The sequence below is a fragment of the Nesoenas mayeri genome (genome assembly GCF_963082525.1).
Source record: "Nesoenas mayeri genome assembly, chromosome: 2".
Classification (NCBI taxonomy): domain Eukaryota; kingdom Metazoa; phylum Chordata; class Aves; order Columbiformes; family Columbidae; genus Nesoenas; species Nesoenas mayeri.
In genome coordinates, this window is record NC_137543.1 from 45,577,936 (window position 1) to 45,599,519 (window position 21,584).

General features: G+C 41.1%; 1 protein-coding gene across 3 annotated transcripts in view; it reads right to left on the minus strand.

Annotated features, from left to right (window-relative positions):
* DTNA (dystrobrevin alpha) overlaps positions 1 to 21,584 on the minus strand; it is a gene marked incomplete at both ends in the record, with an annotated part of 96,465 nt that overhangs the window by 8,106 nt on the left and 66,775 nt on the right. Inside the window, 9 exons of one of the 3 annotated variants that reach the window (XM_080338553.1) lie at positions 2,105 to 2,237; positions 2,970 to 3,138; positions 3,663 to 3,752; positions 6,557 to 6,716; positions 10,880 to 10,897; positions 12,569 to 12,665; positions 15,904 to 16,017; positions 17,386 to 17,483; positions 19,983 to 20,070. In XM_080338553.1, coding sequence (XP_080194679.1) covers positions 2,105 to 2,237; positions 2,970 to 3,138; positions 3,663 to 3,752; positions 6,557 to 6,716; positions 10,880 to 10,897; positions 12,569 to 12,665; positions 15,904 to 16,017; positions 17,386 to 17,483; positions 19,983 to 20,070 — 967 coding nt within the window. Of the gene's footprint in view, positions 1 to 2,104; positions 2,238 to 2,969; positions 3,139 to 3,662; positions 3,753 to 6,556; positions 6,717 to 10,876; positions 10,898 to 12,568; positions 12,666 to 15,903; positions 16,018 to 17,385; positions 17,487 to 19,982; positions 20,071 to 21,584 lie in introns of all 3 variants that reach the window. The other 2 variants (XM_080338552.1, XM_080338554.1) reach the window with 2 other exon arrangements.

Here is a 21,584-nt window from a genome sequence, read left to right on the forward strand (position 1 = left end):
CACTGTAAAATCATTGCCTGATAGGAGCTGACAATCTCACAGACAGTAAAGCATATAAGGAAATTTCTTTTGGAAAAATGCTAATGCTGATAAACAAAATTTGTCTAGAACGAGGACTTTCTGTTTCCTCAGTGAATACATTTTTGAAAGAAAAAAGCCTTTCTCTCTTTCTAGTGTGTTTTTCTTTTTTTTCCCAATGGAAACCAATCATGTAAAACAATGGGTAACAAAGTTCACCTGGGTGTCATCTTGGCTGACCTAAATTCAAAGGAGTTTTACTCTGACATCAACAGGGAGATTTCCTCCCCTTCCTCTGGGAATGCTGTCAGAAGACAGTAGAAAAGCTCTATTTTGACTGAAGCAAGAGTAAAACCCAGTTCTACTGAGCGACTTGCGTAACTTCTACTGCATGAATGCCCTCATTTTGCAGTGCACACACATACTCAATTTTGTGCATGTAAAAAATCCTATTGTAACTTGTGAAACTCATGTAACACTGTTGCCACATATTGCACTTCCATAGTGTAAACAAAGTACAGTCAAATTTGTCTATCATTCTTTCTGGACAAAAGGGAATTCTTACCAGCAATAATAACAAATATTATTTGATGCTTGACAGCTGTCACTATTGAGGTACTTCTTCTTTATATCTGACAATTACTCTCCATTACCTCAGCAGTAGCTGCTCATCCTGTTCAAAAGTTTAAAAGCTGTCATTTTTGCCATCTCCTATCTTGAATGAAAAATTGTGACCAAAAAACCCATGTTGCCCACTGTTGCCTTAGTAGACAGCCCAGAAGAATTCCGTTCCTGCCATCATGTCCTTAAAGACCTTTGCAATGAAATGACTTTTGGCAGGCTACCAGGGGCATGAAGCAGACATAGGTAAACAACAAAAAAAGATACATCAACCTCAAAACCACCTGCCATTTTTATATGAGTCAATTAACTTTCACAAGACTAATTCATCTTAGCAGCTTTACAGAAAAGAAGACCAAAAGAGCAGCCATTCTTCATTAGATCACAAGCCTGTCAGTCCCAGATCCTTGGCTCCAAAGTGACTGGCAGCAAACACACAGGAAAACTATCAGAAAAAAAGGCCAGATTTTGTTAGCTCCCAGCAATCAGCAGTTTAAAGAATTCCTGCCCAGAAGGTGCTTTTAAACCTTATTTCCATACACCTGAGCTCTCGGTACATGTTTAATCCTTCTTTTTTAGCCCATTTACACTTTTGGTCTCTGTTATATTCTGTAGCGATGAGTTCCAAATTTTATTTGATCATCATGTGAGAAAATAGTTATTTTTGCTTGCTTCAGCTCTGCTCTCAAATAACTGAACTGGTTGTGCCCTCCTATTGACATTACTACCAACATCGTAACAAGTAATTAATTTTATATGAGGATGATCCAAGTCAGAATAACTTAAAATACTGGTGATAGTCCATTACACCAGATAGAAGTGGAGACCGTTACATAGACAGGACAGGGTATCTACAGAATTCCAGCTTTACTAAGACTCTTAAACAAATGCCCTTTGAAAACTTCTGAGGGTGTTTAATGACAAGTCTCCTATACCAGGTGCTTGTTGAATACTTAGTCTTCTGGGACACAATTCATTTCAGACCTTTTCCTCCCCTTCCAGATTCCGATAATGACAATAACACACAGACTGCACCTGAGCTTCAGTTCACACTGCAAAAAACATTCTGAATGTTTTTCGCTACTGGAGAAAAAAAAATTCTAAATATTGCAGGAACTCAGCTTGACACCCCCAACCAGTCTCTGTGGTATGGGGGAATGAGGTCTGAGTGACTTGTTAGGCGCTGGCAGAGGACAAGAAACTCAGGGCCAATTCTGTCCCACCACCTGCCCTGGTAAGCTTATGTGTTGTGTGCCTCAGGCAGCGTGTTCTTTCTGGATACACACAAAGGCATGAGTGTCTGTGGAAGAGAACAACAGCAGGTTTTGGAATGTGGCTGCTCTAGTAACTGAGAAGAGATCACACCCCAGAGCTCAGGAGAGCTTAAGAAGGGTACTGGGCAGCTATGGTGCATTATTGTTTCTCACTCATGGAGATTTATGGGCAGCTGGTGTCCTTCTCTCACCTGGTATGCCTCATCCTGCAGCTTCTGCTTCAGGTACTCCTCCATTTTCAGTTCGTTCTCCAGCTGCCGGACAGAGTCGTTCTCATAATTTTCATCATCTGCTCTGACATAGGGGTCTCCATCTTCTGTAACCCTAAAGACAATTATTAATAAATAGCCTCCTGAGATGAATGACATTCAGAGTCAATAAAACTTCTCTTCTTTGTAAGCTATGAGGAGAGTGGGATACTTTTAGTCACACCACATGCTCCATTGGTTAGTGTTTTCCTGGCAGTGGAAAACACTTCTGCTATTTCCCCTCTCCACTGGTCTGGTATTGACGATGTAAACCAAAGAGCATATTCTGCTGAAGGCATTTTGGGAGTACAGTCCTAAAGAAATGAGTAAGAAAAGTTCTCAACAACTTGATACAAAGAGGTTGAACTAAAAATAACTGTAAATATGCCTACTGTCTTTGATAGGAAGATTCAGGTTCTAAAAATAAATTAGTTTGTTGATCAAATCAGTTGATCAATAAAAAGCATTGTCTTTTCCATTTAAAAACCTCTCTTTTTCCAGTGGACTTCAACAGGATAAGCAAGGAACAGGACTGTAGGGCACATGAGGGAGCAGAGCTGTCCCACAGCCTCCTGCTGCCCGAGTGTGCCAGGCTGGATGTGACACCTTGTTCCTGATGGCAACGCTAGTTCTGGCCATTATTATTTACAGTGCTCACTACCATCTAACCATGACGCTGTCCTCGCTTGGATTTAGGCATTTTCTTTGGTAATCAAATAGAGTTGAGAGGAAGAAAAAATACTACACGCTGCATATTGTTTTCAACGAAAATAATGAGGTTAAGGTGGCGAATTGAGCAGGTACCCACATGTCACTGCGGAGGGAGCCGGTGGCAGCAGCGCTGTGGACGTATCCTGGCTTCCGGGCATGGATCTGTGCCAGGAAAGCCTTCTCGGACGTGGGGGATGGAACGAGGTCATCAAAGTGGGTCCGACCAAATTCAGAATCCACATTGCTTTCTGTCTCGCTGCCCACTTCTGTGAAACAAAAGGAAACACATGGTTCCATTTAACTTTCACAAGAGTAAGTATACTTGCCTATTTGCCACCTCCTCATAGCGAGTAACTACATTATTCTACATATATGTGCAGAGCTGACAGTTTTCTTCTTGTGCTAAGCTAGAATAGTGAAGCTTTTGCTTGTCTGGGCTACTAGGTAGGATGTTTTTACGAGAAGACTACAGAGTGCACATTACAATGGGTCCTATATGTTCTATAATGAACAAAATTTCTGAAGAGTGAAATCCCACTCCATGTAGAATCACAAGCTTCTCAAAGCTTTTCAATGTATCCACCTGCACCTCTACATCCATGGCTTTCAAAACTGCTGTATCCCTGAAGCTGTTATTTAGGCTTTTTTTTTTTTTCTTCTAAAAGCATAAAAAGCTTTGAAGATACATTACACTGTTTTTTTGTTGTTTCATATTTTCCTACCTCCCATTTTTTCAAATATGTGGGAAATGTCGATGTGGTGACTATCCACCGTCACTAGTCATACTCACCAGAATTGAGTTCTTTTACCAAAGAAGACATGGTGTTGGTGATTGAATCTGCTGCCACCAGCAAATCATTTCTCAAGTTTCGTCTTGCACCTGAAGCAAGAGATAGACAAAACACAGTGTTAATATTCTTCACCAGACACATGTTAGAACTGTTGAAAATAGTTCTAACCCTGCTGAAAGCTGCCATTGTGATACTTCAGGGTATCAAAGTCCTCATGAGGGACACGTGCAGAGGAGTCCTCTGCAGAATGGCCTCATTTACTTTTGCTGCATGCAGGAGCAGAAGCCTACTCTCATGCTTCATTTAATCACAATGCCAGATATGTGGAGATTATTCATTGCCATCCAGCTTGCATTTGTGTGGTGACACCAGCAGACCAGGCCTGGAAGATTAAATCCAGCGTGAACTCATTTAATATGCCTGTGGGGGAGGAGAGGAGAAATGAAGTGTTTTCTCTAAGTTCCCACAGCTCTGTTTAATGACACCATTATTGCCAGGTATTTGCCAGATAATTATGGCAAGTGTTGAAGAAACATACTTGACCTCATCAAGACTGATATGGATTTTTCTTCTCTACTCCCTCTCAGCCTCTCCTGTAGATCAAGGACTTTCTTGTATATTCCATAATTCACTTTCTCTTTTTTTTTGTTGTTGTTGTTAATAAAAGAAACACTATTGCCTCTCTAAACAGCCCCAGGCAGCTTTTAGACTCTTTCTAATAATGGATATAGAAGTGCTTCCCTGCTGAACGTGGCAATATTCCCTTAACCATCAATCATGAAACATTCTTGGGAGCTGCATGAAACCCTCCTTCCCTAGGAGCAGGCTGTGGGTAACGTGCTTAACTCCTCCAAATCCCAAACATAGCTCCTATTGTAGCTGAATAATCAATATATCCCACAGAATCTCTGATCTTCCAGACTGGATTATTCAGAGGATTTGGCAGGATTTGACTGCTGTAGATTCTTTAAAACTACCTGAATGTAAAACAATACATTTAAAAACATGTCCCAAGTTTAAAAGAGTTTTGTTTTGTTTTTTTTTTAAATACATCCATTAGCAAATTGTTACTGGAATGCAAATTGAAGTAGTTAATCTCTCTCTTACATACACACACAAAGACTCAGACAACCACTCCCTCTCTAAAGTTGCCTCGATTTTGTATCTCTGAACTATTGCAAGCATTATGAAAGATGAAAAAAAACCCAAACCAAAGACATGAGAAACAGTGCTTTAACCACAACTTGTCTGCATTAGGCAGATCTCTGTTGGTGCAGCACAGAACTGAGACACGATCTCTCAGTCCACCCCCCCCCTCACAAATTTGTATGTCACGATGTGACAGAGCATCTGGCTTCAAGTTCTTTGGGTTTGACCTTCCCATCTAGAGAATATAGAATATGGTAAATAATGACATAAAGCTAGATATTTATCAAATGCATCCATTTTAAAATGTGATCACTTGCCCTTTTATATTGCTTTTTCTTTTGAACAGAACACATTTATATACTTAAAAAGCATTTGCCTGAGGCAGCCTGAGTATTATTTATGGTTATTTTATTGTAGCCACTACATTATTTCTTATTCTTAGCTCTGGAAGAAGCTGTCTTGTAACAGCATAGGGTTTAGTGGTCCATATTTTTTGCCTGTCTCAATTTTTTTCATGGTATAAAGGAAAAGATATCTGGTCTGTTTGCCACAGAAAATGAGCAGCAACCTGGTATGTTTGGACTAGGAATTATGCCTTACTAAGACATGTTCAATATATGAATTAACCAGCATTTTAGTAGAAAGTTCTTGATTGCATTATAGATACATCCTCCCCATGCAAATCAAGGGGAAGGGTGCATGAGATTGAACTGGGCTTTGAGAACAAACGCTTCCACTGTGGCAGAGGAGCTTTAGAGCTCCACTTACATTTGGTTTGTACTTCTGAAGCGGGGCAAACATTTATTAAAATGAAAGAACTGCAGTGATGTAAATGCTTTAGGAGAGAGCAGATTAGAAAAAGGAGGAGTATTTTTTCATTCAGATCACAGAGACTATTTACTGAGTATTCAACATAATTGTTTAATCTGTGGCCTTAGAAATTCAAAACAGTCTAAAATTTGTTGTTGCTTGAGAAGACAGTGGAAAGAGGAATGAGCAACACGGTGCAGCCGACGGCAGTTTTCTGGCAAAGCAAAGGAAGGGTTCACCTAGACTTCTTGCCTCGATTCCTGTCTAGCCTAGCTGGATCCTTCCCAGAGGCCCAAAGCAAAAGGGCAATGGACAACAGTCGCAAGACACATCAAGGGATGTTCCAGTCAGATATACGGACAAAAAATTTACGCAGTACGCATGGTCAAACACTGGAACAGAGGCTGTGGAAACTGCATGCTGGGAGCTAACCACAGCTCGACTGGCTAATGTCCTGAATGATCTGATCTCACCTTGAAGCTGGCTTTCTTGGAGCAGGAGGACATCGTGACTCACAAGAGCCCTTTCCACCTGAACTAATTCTGTGATTGTATCATCTATTCCTAGCAAAGTCTTTACTTAAAACCAAATACAGCGTCAACGTCTTGCTGAGGCAATAGCAATTCTTCTTCTCAGTAACAGAGTACTGATAACTGGTCTGACCATCTTGCATCAAAATTCCCTCTTATCACAACATCCATTAATTGGCATAATGGTCCAGTTTCTGCTTACCTGCTCACTGACAGCAAAATCTGGTGGCTGACAAAGTTGATTTTCAACAGTCAAACACAGTTTTCGCAGCTTTTTTTTTCGTTTGTTTTGTTTCATTGCACGCAACTCAGAAGGCTCAAGGTCATTTAGTCATTAACCACAAGAAATAATGATTCTTCAACCAGTTTCCGAGTACCTCAGACAAGCTACTAATGAGACTTACTCTGTGCAAAGGCTTCCTGCACATCTCCTCCCACCCCAGTCAGGGAGTCCTGGGGTGCGTGGGTTGGGGTGGAGCAGGCAGAGGCAGACCTGATGGGCATTGGAATCGGTCGACTGATAGTGTGGCTGGGTGAGGAACGTGGAGAACCTGCTCCTTGGGTCTGCAAAACAATCACAAAGAGTTAAACAGGTCTTTGCAAAAGGCCTTGCCTGCAGTCCTTGTCGCCCACCCCTCAGCTTAAAGGCATCATGCTGTTTGTAGATCAGTTGGGTAATGTTAATCTTCCTAAAAGAAATATACTGAAGTCGGTTGTTAGTGGACAGCAAGGCTTCTGTGCAACAAAATAGTAAGTAGGAAAATATGAGTCAAGATCTGACTTCCTTTAAGCATGGGAAAATGTCAGGCAGCTAAATTAAAAAAAAAAAAGTCCAACTTAATAAGCATCAAAGTATAGACCTTCTCTCTGCCCTCTTTTCTCTCTTACCTTCCCCCCTCCCACCTAGTTTGCATGCATGTTTGATAAAACATAACCCATTCAGGCTGCGAGAAGGGGAAAGATGCTGGCACTGAGGTTGCTTTTGGTGGGGGCACGGGACTAAAAAAACCAGCCCCTCTCATCTGAGCGCTGCTGTGAGAGCTGGTCACAGCCCTGCCCTCCGCCTCCCTGCAGGAGACGTTCACAGCACATGCAACCTCTCAGTCACATAAAGGCTGACACTCGCAATAAATAAAATAGCTTTACGCTTTTTTATTCAGAGCTGGAGAACTATTTTGAGCCGCTATTAAATCACACGCTATTAAATTGTTCGTTCTACAGGATGCACTCGGGCACTCCCAAAACATGGTGGGGACAGGGCAATATAAATTCCTGCTACGGGTTCAGCTGCTGGAAGTGAAAATGTTTTAACACCAGTCATATAAAATGTCATGCTGTTAGCACCTCACAGTTAGTATCACTTAGCTGAAAATTCAAGCGGACTTTACAAAATAGTAATTTTTACAAAAGCAGCTGGGTGAGTGACACCAAAAGACACGGGGCGCTTTTCCTTGACTATTTCAAACCCTCTGGGAATGTGCATTCACATAAGGAAAAACGAATGCTGGAGCCCACACTAAACTGCATGGGGCTTTTGACTGAAAATCTGTGTTTGGTAGATGCCAAGGATGGATGGAGCTGGCTTGAGTGCTGTTAAAGGGGAACAGCAACACACACGCCTGTTTTTTCACAGTGAAAAGTAACCTGAAGATTGGTGTTTCCCTCATCCTGTCCTTATATCGAGAATTCAGGAGGATTTCTTAACTCGTCCTATGGTATTTATTTTGATTCCTGCAGTGGCTGCCACTGAAGCCCAGATACAGTTTGGCAAATATGTACTAAAAAAGACAATAGCAGACCATTGCAGGAGGAGTGCAGCATTGCCCTTGAGATTTTTATACATTCCTGCTCTGAACCACAAATATAGCTTAGAATACTAAGCTATTTGTTCTTCTCTCCTATCACCCCTTTCTAAGAGACATTATCACCAGAGAGACATCAAGGGCAAATTAAGTTTATGAGGAATAAGCACATTACTGATGGGAGAATGGAGGATTTAATACTCATAATTTCTTTAATGATTGGGTTTAGAACATTTAAATGATGGATGAAAGGGAAGTCGAATATGTAAAGGGCAGATGCTCTCCTGTTTCTGGAATTGTCTATCTCCACTCCAGCAGAAATGCAGATCTCTGGTCCTCTAGAGGCACAGAGCAACCTGGAGATGCTCCAAGATCCTTGGAGGTCACACCTCCTGCACATGAGGCAGAGAATTTGGGATCTACAGCTATCTCCTTTCACACCCTGATGGAGCAAGTTTCATCCTCTGTGAAACAAATTTGCAAAAGAACAACTGGTTCCCAGCTCCTTTTTTCACTTGCCCTTTTTCCTCAGCTCCCCTTCACTTCTGATCTTGGTTTGGGGGAACACCAACAACAGTGGGAACTTCCAGAGAAGATGAGAACAAAATGGACGAGATTTGCTTCCTATAGTCAAGTCACATTCAAGGAATGAACTTCAGAACAGGCATTCGATTTACTAAAAATAACAGATGCCTGCCAGTACTCCTTTGCTGAATTTTCCCACAGAGAAATGTAAAAGCCGCTGTGCAGCAGCGCTTACCCTTGTGTCTGCTTTGCAGCTATGACTGAGATCTTGTGTTTATGACAAATAGTGCTCTCTTATCTGTAGTTTTCAGTGCTAGAAGAAACTGTTTGAGAAGCACAAGGAGATGAAGCATTTGGAGACTTCGGTCCAGCAAGAACTCCTCTCTTTTTTATACTATCAGAGCAATATCAGACAGAACTAATGAACAGCAAGTTGAAATAGGAGGATATTAGAGAATGACTGATCTCAGAGAGGTGAACACTTTATTATACAGGGTGTTTCAAAAAGATGGACCCAATTTCAATTCCAATTTTGTTGAAATTGGGTCCATCTTTTTGAAAGACTCTGTATTTTATTCATCTAGATCCACCTCAGCCCAAGTTTGTGGGAATGGAGTGCTATTAGGATTGCATTCCTGCTTGGTGGTTATCAGGAGGAATGTGGTTTTCACAGGCTAGTGCTAATGGCCTGAAACCTGCTACGATAATCAGTAGCGACTTCTTGGTAATCTCAGCAAAGAAATGGAGCACCGAACTGCTCCCAAACTTCGGCAGCCCCACTGGTTGAGGACAGGGGAGCTATAGCAGCCACCACGGACATATGCGTGGCTTCAGCTTTTATACTGTATTTGGTTGCAGCTACCAATGTTCTCATGCCTCTTAGGGAAACTTCCATGTATTTTGTTTCATGCACTGCCTCTAGTCAGCCCGTTATGAGTTTTAAGTTAACCCTTTCTAGGCAAGAAAAGACTTCCCACTGACAACTGTCATGCATGCTTAAAATAAAATGCTTGAAATGAACGCTGGCTTTAGAAGAGCTTTAGCCCGCTGCTCCCTCTGCCGAACTCAGCTGGGATCGCAATACAGGAAAGTCAGCCTCATCAAACCACACGGATGTGAAGAACTCATTATCCTCTCCCAAGCAAGGGCAGGAGAGAAATAGAGAGTTCATAAGCATTAAATGAATTGCCAGGCTGCTCATTCCAACTGAATTCGTCCAGAAATTAATTTAACCCTGTTTCTCTCAACAGATCACGAAATGGCACAGCGTAACAGGGATCATTTCATGGAAATTGTGAGAGTAATTCCTGAGCGTCACCACTTGGTATTCAGTGAGGCTACTACTCTCAGAAGAAAAAAATCATATCTCATAATAACCTGAAAGTGTGCTTTCACTTACACTGTCCAGTTAACATTTTATATGGTAGGGAAACTCTTTATCACATTGGAAACTTCTCTTTTGTGAATGGAAGATCTTTTAATACAGTGATGCAGAATCATAAAGATGGGCCTTATACAGAGACAATGTTTGGTCAGATTTTTTTTTTTGGTACAACAGATTGATTACATTGAAATTAGCCAGAATGTTAGTTTTATGAAGGTGAGCATTACCCACAAACTCTGCATGCTCTACCATAGACAGAACACATCAGACTTGTGGTGGTACTTCTGCCAATGAAAACAAGATGAAGTGGATTTTGTTAAAATGAAACATTTTTATTGGACTCATAAATCAGACTGCTGTGTGAAAGGTGCTTTTTTTTAGCCCAATATCTTTCAAGGATCCATTTCAATCCTAAAAAGCTCTAAACCAATTAAACCTTCTAAAATTTATCATTAGTAATATAAACACTTGCCCTTTAATTCTAGGTTGCAGAAAGCATTTAGAAATGACATTATTTTCCTGAAGACTCATGGGACAGTTAGTATCAGTGCCAACTTTAGAAGATGTGCACAATGCCCTGACTTTTTCTGGATAAAGTGGGCTTTCAAACTCATTGTTCTGGTCTGACTAAAACTCAGTTATCTTTTTCTTAAAGTTTTCCAGAATTCTCATTACATTTTCAAAATGTTATCTATGGTAGAAATGTTATTTAATTCATATTCTAGGTTGGTTTCACTACATTTGGGTGGTGGTTTCCATATCTTACGTGTTCTTATTTAGAGGAGTACGAAAAAAGATCAAGACTCCCTGTAGACAGGACTCACTTTCCAGAGGGCTAAGATGTTTCGTTTAGAAAATTACCCCAAGATACTTCAAAACAATGTGTGAAAGAATTGCAAAATATTATTTTGGTCAAAAAAACCACATACATTTCAAGCAAGGGAATTAAAATAAATCACAGGAATACAATCACATTCAGGAGTTAGTGAGGCCTCCAGTAGGAGGTAACTTACTACCTGTTTCAATTCTTCTTCCTAAAGAAAAAGAGGATCAGCACAAGAGATTAGCCAGGATGTAAGTGAAGAACAGAAAACAAAGCCAGATTTGGACTACAAGGTTAAAGCTATAGTTGAGAGAGTTGAAGCTATGTGAATATGTTATGGTTCCTCCTCTGCACCCTTTGAAACACCAGAACAGCACAAAGAGCGCAGAAAGCTACCATCATTTCCTACCCTAAATTATCTTTGTCCAGACAGTGCAATGCGAGCAGGCTGCCCTGACTGCTACTTGTAGCACTGCAGCACTTCATAGGTAGAGTGAAAAGTATCCTGTCTACTCGCAGCCCCCCAATATCTGCTGGCTACTCCCTGGGCTCTGCTCCTCAAATGCCACCAATTCCTGCACTGTGGCTGCAGAAGCCTGTGCCTGAGAAGTTGCAAATGACATAAGGGGTCAAACTCATCCTTTGATGCAAATACGTGTTGCTAAATGGCTTTCAGCAAAATTCTTTCTGCTTTTATCAGAGCCAGATTTGACTCAAGTTGTGCTGAATTTCCATGCACTCATTTTATCTGGCGTGGCCAACAAAAAACCAAACTCTTATGCTATTCAGAGCACTTTCTCCCAATGTGAATTTCTGGCATCACCTGTCCTGAGGCACATCAGGTTGAAATAGGGCTGGATTCTACAAATAAAACACATTTTCCATCTTACCCTAGTCTGTCTTAAAAATGCACATGCTTTTTGATACCTTCATTTTTGACTGAGATCCTTTGTTGAGGCATATTTCATCTGTTTAAAAAGGGATTATTTATATATTTTTGAAAACGACCAAGTGTTGTTGGGAAAGCATCTCTAAGATCACAGAGTTAGATGTGGTTGTCAAATGGCACGTATGACAGAACCAGCAACTGAACAGGCAAAGTTAAAGGAACTAGTAAAAGCAATTTTGTACACTGTCAGCTACAGCAGATAACAGCATACAGTGCTGAGTTCTTTTTCTCACAGTTATTAGTTATCTGGTTTTACATGTCATCTTGTTTCTTTTCTTGTTCTTTTGTTTTGTATTTGATGTCCTCAACAGAGAAAACTCCAAAACCAGCTGAAACTGGACTACAAAAATGTTTTCTGTTCGGACATTGTTGAATGGCCAGTGCAGAGATTGCTAGCTTGAAATCCAGAGATGTGGCCAAATCCTTCTGCAAGAGCAAAGCAGGACTGTACTGCATCGTGCTGCGATATTATTGAAAGGATTGTATTAATTCTTCACTAGTTAAAATCATAGAATGGTTTGGGTTGGAAAGGACCTTCAAAGGTCAGCTAGTCCAATCCCCTGCAATGAGCAGGGACATCTGCAACTAGATCAGGTTGCTCAGAGCCCCGTCCAGCCCGGCCTGGAATGTCTTCAGGGATGGCGCATCTACCACTTCTCTGGGCAAACTATCTTTGGCCAACGTGTTACAAGCCTGCCTCTAACGTTCCATCCACTTAGCAGTAGGTCACAGCAGGAACAACATCATCTGAGCAACACTTGAAACCCCCCAATCGAAAGACCAAGGCAAAAAATAGAAAGGGAATGAAACAATTCCAAATTTTATGGGTGGAAGTAGTCAAGTTCTGAAGAATTCTCTGGTCATATCTCCTTCCTCTCATCTCTTGCTTCACTCTGCCTGTTCTCCTCTGTAGTATCAGGTGGAGCTCCTTACCTTCAGCAGTTTCATGAGGCCTTCTAGCTGAACCATAAGCTCCCTCCGGCTTTCCTGGAGAGCAGACATTCTCTGTTCCAGCTCATCCTTCCGCTGTCTGAGAAACAAGCAGATCTGATCAGAGCTTACCCCTCACAGCATCATCAGCTTTTAACTGCATCATTTCCCCAGCCCAACTATGAAGTGTGTGCCTCTAGAGCGCAGGAAAGCAAACACACAGTATGAATTCAGTATAGTGCTTAGAAATAGGTATATGAAAGCCAGGGAGCTCCCTGTGAGAATAGTCACGGGGCTGAATATAGTGATTAGGAAAAAGACAGACCCTGACACAGACCCTCCTCCAAAGAGCAAATGAGGTTTAAACAAATTTGTGTTATATTCCCCTGTGGGAATGCCTGGCAGTTTTTTTCTTTGGATCTCTCTCATCAATAACCTCCCTAGCTGTCAGGAGAAATTAAAGCCATGGCCTAAAGGACAGGAAATTACAGTAGAGGCACTGAACAGAGCAAGATATGAGAGGAGCTAAAGAGAGTTCAGAAATTCAGCCAGAAAACCACAGCGATCTGCTTTTGCTTCTATTTTTTTGTCTGAAAGCAAGAGTGAGACTATCACATAGTGGAGACAAAATTGCTTGAAAATAGCTCTTTGGATTTGGAGTCCAGTGCTGGTCCTATGACAGTGTGAACACTGAGCCACCCCAAGTGTGACAGCCAGTGTGTGCCCACATAAATGGGAACAGCTTTGATTCTGTACAGCTCCACTGTGCACTTGCACATGTTCAGTCACTAAATCGTTGCATCCTGGAAGCTATGATGAGATTAACAACATTATTGTTGAAAAATACACATATTAGGTATATTTTATATATTCCTGTGTTGCAAATAACATAAAACCATTATGTTGTTAGACTTGTACTACCTGTAAAATATAACAATTTAATCCTAAACGATAAAGCACCTCTGTCAACAAGACTAAATGCATTTCCCATATTTAGGAAATATGAAACCCCAATTTTGAGCCCTCTCAAAATGGCCAGTTACTAATAAAAAACCCCAGTGATTTATACAGGATTGCTCATGGGTGCTATCTCTCACCTCTATCTCTCAATAGGATCATATAGTAACACTGCTGGGTTGTATTTACTCTTCTGGAGGATTTCTCTATTTTCTGCTACAAATTGCCTGTCCTGGCTTTTCTTTTCCAGGCATGTAATGGCTGGAAATGCCATGAACTGTACAAAGGCAACCGAGTTTAAGAAAACTGCTAATAAAAACAAGATACCCTATCCATGTAATTCAATATGGCAGGTCGTAGCACAGACCTCTGCTGGGGTTTAAATTAATTTTACCAGGAGAGAGGACCTAAGCAGTGTGCAATGTACAGACAGCTCTCCTGACTTGTTTCTCCAGTTACACTCCAGAGTAAGTTATTGGAAATAATGGGCTTTCCAACCTGTCTCCAAGACAGCACTGGTAATGTGAAGGAAGATTCTGGTCAGAACCTCATTTCAGTGAGTCTGCACCGCTACAGTAGCTAGTGAGAGATGCTCAGACAGGCAACATAAAGATTCCAGCATTTCTTATACAAACTAAACTGCTCTAGTGCCCTAAATGCTCCAGGCTCCAAGAATCTATGGGGTAACAGCTGTAAATCAGTTGCTGTTCTGAGTCCTGTGGAGTCCTGCTGTTCTACACATGATAAGAACAGCTTCATGTCACCTTAAGTGTTTAGGAATTTGAGGTGGTGTCAAAATTCTGCAGTAAATCAAAAGCCAATCTTTTGCCTTTTAAATGGTGAATGTTTTAGAAGCTATGCAAAGCAGTACAGAACCACATATTTGAAGTTATTTGCTGACTCTGACACTGCATATTAAATCAGAAAAGATATCATAATTGAGGAACTCAGCATCACTGCCCTGAGGACATCCTATGTCAGGAAATTCAAATAAGGTTATTATGCTTTTAATATGTGTAGGAATTGAAAAGAGCAAAAAATTAAGTACTCAGTCCTCTAACACTGTCCATTAATTTGAATTTTTAAAAATTTTTCAACTACGTACAAAGCTAATCTCCTAAAGCTGCTTAAAATAGACTTCAGGGTTGATGCACAGGAGCTACATTATTGGTATATTTTATGTAGTGTACACATCTTCATCACAGCCAGTTTTATACCTCTCATAGAATGCCACTTGCCTGTAGATATCTAGGAGCAATTACATACTAAAATCACTTATAGAACTGAAGAGGCTGATTTGTCTTCAGATTGGAAAGCAAATGTAATTATTTGCGAAACAGAAAAGTATTTTAGTGTGGAAAATTCAATAATAAATCTACACAGCGATTGTAAAAAAAAAACTTACCACAATTTCTTATGGTAATTTCCTTTGGTTATGAGTCACATCACTAAAACATTACTTGTGTGAGAAGTGGCTAAGTGGTCAAAAATGTTCTTTAGTCTTCTCATGAGAGAACTGCTCTATGGTAGGGGGATAAAATTGAATCTAGCATTGTTTCACTAGAAAGAAAGTGCTTACACTCTGTTCTCTATTCACATGAAGTGTTTTGAATAGTTCTTATTGGATTCTCTGTCTGGCTCTCACAAGATGAACTTCAGGAGTTGCAGGGAGCCTACGGATCTGGGCCAATGATAACTGTTCTTCTTCAATGTGATATACATGGCAATTAGTATATCCATGCAGAATACCCTAATTAAGATGCAGACACATCCATATTAATATTTTTAACTTAGTGGGATAATTGGAGAAATGATCCTCTAAATCTTCAGCTGCTGCAGATGACATTACTCCTCGCTTCCCACGTGACAAGGAGGATCATTCTGCAGCCTGGTGTTGCACCATGAAGAGAACTGACCTCTCCTTAGAGTTCAACACATGGGGGAAATTTCCAAAAATTAGCTTCTAATTCTGGCTGTATTTTCACATAGCTCTGTATTTACTTTAGCATAAACGAGATGTCTTTGTAGAAGCATTTGTTCTGACAGAACATTTTTCTCCATATAATTAATGGTATTTGGACTGGGCTGTGGGAACCTATTCCAAATGACCTAAGGGCCTAACTACAAACACTAATGCACTTATTTAATTTAATGCAAGTGACTAATATGTGGGATTCCTCATGCATGCTGTTTGAAGCATAACCTTAATTACTTTTAAGACTACAGTCTGCACTGAAATGGAGAAAAAAAATTCACATTGTGTTATTTACTTTTACAAAGCCCCCAAAGCCATAAGCTAGGCTCATCTCTTATTTCTTCTCTTATTGAGAAGAACTGGCTGTCCCCAGTCATGGCTGGAGGTTTCACTACTGTGGACTTACCTCAGGAGACGGAGCTCTGCAAGGAGAGTGGGGTTTTGTTGTGCCTTCTCTGGTGTGGGCTGAGATGCTTGCTCATGTTCAAGTCGCAGCCTCTGGATCTCCTGTAGGATTTCTCTTAGGGAGGAGAACAGGGAGAAGACTACAAGTCAGTAATTTTCCACAAAACCAGCTCACCGGACATCGCAAGAGGAGAAAAAGTATGACTGTATGTAGCTCTTCATCAACATGGATGTAATGACTGGGTTCCAACAAACAAAAGAAGCCCTTGGCACTGGGACAGGTCTCTGTAGACTTTTAAAATAAACTTCTAGGATTTTACCATGAAGTGAAATATTTCTTCAAGACCCCCAAAAATCAGAGGTAGAAGTGAAGCAGCAATATGATTAAATTGCTCCCTCTGCTTCTTTCCCATGAACATTTAAAGGAACACATGAACTTCACAAAAACTAAAATAATATCTGGCACCTCTTGATTATTGCAGAAAATATTCTGCACTTAAAACTATACTTTTAGTGTATCCAGAGAACTGAGAGCAGTCAACAATTCACAGAGAAGCCCTTTAACAGGACTTGTCTGACGACTGGCTTGCCAGCCCTGCAGTGCTGTCAAAAGGCTAATAAAAAGCTTTGCAGCAGCAGGTTTCAACCTTTGTGTATTTTTTCTCTTCTTCGGAGCGTGCCGGATAGCAGACGGCCAGGAGGCAGCCTCGAACTATGAAAGACAAATGGAGACTGGAGCTGGTGGCTCATTACACGGTGACAGAAGGCAGAGCAGAGTTTGGAGCAGGAAACCATCTGGTCTGGGCTGGCCTCTGTTTCACAGTCCGGCAGTAAAAGCAGAGCTCTGCTGCCACACGTTTCATGGCATCAGGCAGTCTGATACCCAGGGCAGATCCTCTGCTGCTGACAAATAAGCGTCACTCCTTATTGGGGCGGGCTGGCCTATTTCTCCTGGACACTCTCCCTCAGTCTCGGTCACATTTATACCTAGTGTCTCATTTGATCAGCAGCCTAACTTGCTGCTAACCTTTCTGCAAACCCTTCCCAGACAGACTGTGTTCTGGAGAGCTTTAATCATCTTTTTCACAAATAAAAGCAGGGCAGCATAACATTACCAGTGTGACTGATCCTTTTATCATTTCATGTTATAGAGCTACAGAGGCTTTAATTCAAAGTTAATCTGGTTTTTGAAACAGGACAGGCTTTTTTTTTTAAACTCTTAACAAGCAGCTGCAAACAGTAAAGTATCAATGGTTATATCACACCATTGAGCAGTACACTCATTAAAATACCGGGTGGCTGTGGATTTTAAAGCCTTTGTCATATTCTGTGGGCCTTTTTGTGCCCTGTGCTTTTTGCAGCAGGAAGTATATGGACATGCATTAGCACATAGCACAGAAGTAGGTGGTAAAAATGTAGGTGGTAAAACAAATATATACAATAGATGGGACTGAACAAAATCAGGTGCTTCATGGATGCTTACCGGTTCTTATTTTCAAGCTCCGCAATCAGCTGCCTCTGTTGCTTGTTTGCATCAATGGTGAAGGAGATATCTGACGCCCCTCTCTGCTGACCCTGCTGCTGTTGTAAAAGAAAAGGCTGCATTGAAGGAGGAAAAGCCAATGTGCACCCATGAGTTCAGCACAGATCTGGTCTGTGAAACCTCCTTACTTGCAGAAAATAAAGTACCAGGCTTGCCCACACTAAAAAAAGAGCACCCATGTTGTGCTCATACCAGTACGGCTCCATTGCTAGTAAAAGCAGGGTAAGTGCGAGAGTAAACAAGACTCAGTGTTTACCATCCTGTCATTCATTGCTTCAAGGAGTTTCCTCTGAACCAACTGTAAAAGGCAATGCCACTGCTGCAGGCAGTTGCTGTAATATGGCTCTTCATTTTGATTGTACAGTCAAGAGGAATATCATGAAGCAAAAACAGTGTTCCTCTCCAAAAAGAAGAGGATGTGTTTCCAGTGCAGTGATGCTTTCTTCTCTTGAAAGTTCTACTTTCCATCTGAAAGCTGGACTCAGTTTTGAGTCTGGCTGGGTGGCCCATTAGGCCAAGTTTTCCTACACGCTCTGGTGGTAACTCAGGAAAGCTCGTTCCGCAGTCCTCCAGGTAGAGCAGAACTCTTTTCCTCCCAATAAAATTAAGTGTTAATTAAACTATTACCAAATTAGGTAGTGTTTACTACAGTTTCATGGGACTATGCTCTTTTTTCATGTCGATCAGCAACAAACAAATATTGGTTTGTTTGTTCACACTCCTGTATTTCAGTATTGTATCAATGACAATGCAGAGCAAGCCATTTACATTTTCACAGCTATCAAAGATATTCATTTATTTCTAACTCCAATCTGAAAGAATCACACATTGAAAAATACTCTGCTGAGCTACTGCTGTGATTGATCCCAGTGTTTCTCACCATAATTGCCCTGTGAAGTGTAACTCTGGAGCCCAATTTTACGTGATACCAGGCACCTCCTCCTCCAGGAGGTGGCACCTCGCAAGAAGGAACCCTCAGAAAGGATGAAGATACATCTCAGTGCTAACCTGCGTTACCGATGTCTGTGGGGAAAGGACAGCACATTACGCCTGTAACCACTGACTATTTTTTCTGCTACAGGTACATTTTCCCATTAGCGCTCCAACCCTAGGGAAGCAGAGCAGTGCATAAAGAAAAACTGATACACCCTGGTGGATGTAATGGCTGATACAGAGGGAATCAGGACCTTTATCCTGAATGGTCAGGGTTATTAGTACATTTTGTTCCTTAAAAAACAGAATGACCATCAGCAAAGCTTTACAAATTTCCACTGTGCTCCTAATGTAGTGTCACTCTTGTGATCGGAAAGATTCTATATACAGAAACATTCTCTTTTCCCTCTGTCTCCTTTGCTTAAATAGTACAGATGGATGGCAATGAGAAATTCAGTATATTCCTTCAAACCAGCTCTAATTAAAAGTTACTTAAATGTTGTTTCCTAAGTTTTCCCCCATATTACAGACATGTTATATACAACTGTTTTCTACTAGTTTCTACCCAGAGACATTATTAATGGGATAACTTGTTCCCATAAAGGATTATTGCCCTTCAGAAACGGGACCTTCACCTGCAGGTTGCCTTAAATTTGAGCCACTGTGTCACAACTCTGGAAGGGACTGATTTGGGCTGGGCTGGCCCCTCTCTTCCCCTGCAGCCACAGGCAATGTGAAATCCTCCACAGCGGATGGGTGCACGGGGCCACAGATTTATCCTCGCCACCTTCCCTTGGGATGAATGTGACTCAGTGCTTTTACACAAAGAGCAGTGCCTGATCTTGCCCTTTCAACTGACCCCGCAGTGTAAATCTCAGTGTGAAAATATGCTTCTTGGCACTCTGGACCTGCTGCTTTTCACTTAACCATCATTTATGGTCCCTTGTTCTATCAAATCTGCTGAGATAGGAAAAAAGTAACTAGGCTGACCTTATTTATGCCATTTAGGATTTTATATACTTCGATTGGGTCCCTGCTTCATTCTCTCTTATTCCTGAATATAGTTAGTGAGGTTTTAGCCTGTCATCACCTTTTATCTTGGGATACATAGAGTAGAATAATCATTGCTCTGAAATGAAAATGGGAGCCAGGGCTAATGCAGGGGGTCATTACAGTCATCTTGCTGGAGATCATTCTTCAAAATCCTCAGCACTTAGGGCCCCAGCGGCCGTGATATTTGAACTAAAGAGTAAAATGGATTCATCACCCCATTTTTCCACTCCAGTAAATCATTAATTTTTAACCAAAGCTAGTCCAGACAATATTTTCTAGTTTTTCCTGAGTTCAAGATGTCAGATTCCCTTTGCTGTAATTGTTTAAATACTATTGCATTAGTACATAGATTATATGCATTAGTAAGTGGATGCTTTGGTTTAAATGGACTGCATAAAAGTATTACTACTAAAGCATAACAGCATCTGTTGAAAAGGATAGGGAAAAATAATCCATTAATCATTAAGGCTGTCAGATGTAATTTCCCAGATCTTGCCAAGCCCCTGGAACATGACAGAAGGAAAGTTCCTTCCTTTAATTAAAACACTTACTGATGAAGAAGTTTCTGCTGCCAGCCTTGCTGCATACCTGGCGATCAGCTTATGTTCTTCATCCAGGCGACTTGCGCTGTCGAGCACACTGCTCAGGGTTGGAGGGGAAGGAGGGAAGACGTTAACACGAGATAAAAATGACCATTGCTCTGTCACATTGCCTGCTCACACTCCCCCCCATTACAGAATTCAGAAGCAAAATGTCACCAAATTAACAATGGCAGGTGTTAATTGAGCAAAAGGGAGAAGTGGGACGGCAATTTCCCTGGATGGGGCCAGGCAGCACCTGCCCTTGGGGGCAACAGCTGTGGTCTGCAATACCTGGCCAACACCGTGCAAGATGCAACTCGCAGACTACTCTGTCCAAAGAGGAGTGGGAGGTGGTTAGGAACACCAGTCGGCATCTGGTTTTACTTCTTATATCATCTAGAAGAGTGATTACTTTTTGGATAGCAGATTAGCAGGAACCTCAGCATTTGCTGAAAATAACTTCAGAAGCTTTGTCAGATTTGCAACAGAAAATAATATTTAGGACAGTTTTGCAGTGCACTTACCAAGGCCTCATAGACCATAGTTTGGAACCACTGATCTAGGAACTTACAATCAGACTTTCTCTTTCATTCTCCGTTTCTTGATATTTGGGAGTAAGATTTCAGAGAATCACATAATGTTGATCAGAAAGTGTAAGAACTAAACAGAAAATATGCCAAATTCCTTTAAAATATTGCAGCTTATTACTTATACATCACCACTGATCCCAGGCTTGGACTCACTTTAACCTGGAGCCAAGTCCTGCTGCCAGGATGCAGGAGTCCACTAGCACCAACTATGAAGAGCTTTGGTCACATGCATAGAATCTCCATAAAAATTACTAAGAAACTATAAGAACAGCAAATACACTAAATTCCTTTAAAATATTGAATCTTATTATGTTTTTTCCCCCCTCAGAATATCAAAGGCAAATATTTCTCTCAGGTTAATTCCTTGCCAGCTGTTCTTATTTTAAATGAAGGCTATTATTTAGTTGGATGAGCAGTAAAAAGGTAATATAGTGAGAATCTTTACTATTTCTAAACATTTAGAAGTTTGCAGAGAACCATCAAAACTGATAGACTGACAAAAAATGAAATTTGATGAGGACTCTGTTGACCCTGGATGATCTGGGGATTTAGAATCCTATATTGCATTGCTTTCAGTATATATAAGAGAAAAAAAAAATGAAGATCCTAAGAAGAAGTGAGAAGAACGCTTTGCTGTGTGGAATACAAGGCAGCCTGCAGACCACCTCAGACTGAGGGAAGTCTGGCCTCTTTTCTTATCCCTTGGTAATGTCCTGTGTTTTGGCTGAAGGGAGACAGCGACACACCTGCCCCTGTCCCTTCCCCATCCCTGTCTCAGCCCATGGGCTCTTCAGGGCACACAACTGGCTGCTGGAGAATGAGCTTCACGTTTCAAAAGAATGCACAAAACAAGGTTTATTTTGGTCATGGGCATGTCATTCTGATGTTTGTCAGAAATTGTCTTGAACTTGAAAAGCCTTCTAGACAAAAATGGCACTTGTGGTAAAAAGTTCTGCTTTTGAAGAATCGGCATCTTTCTCAT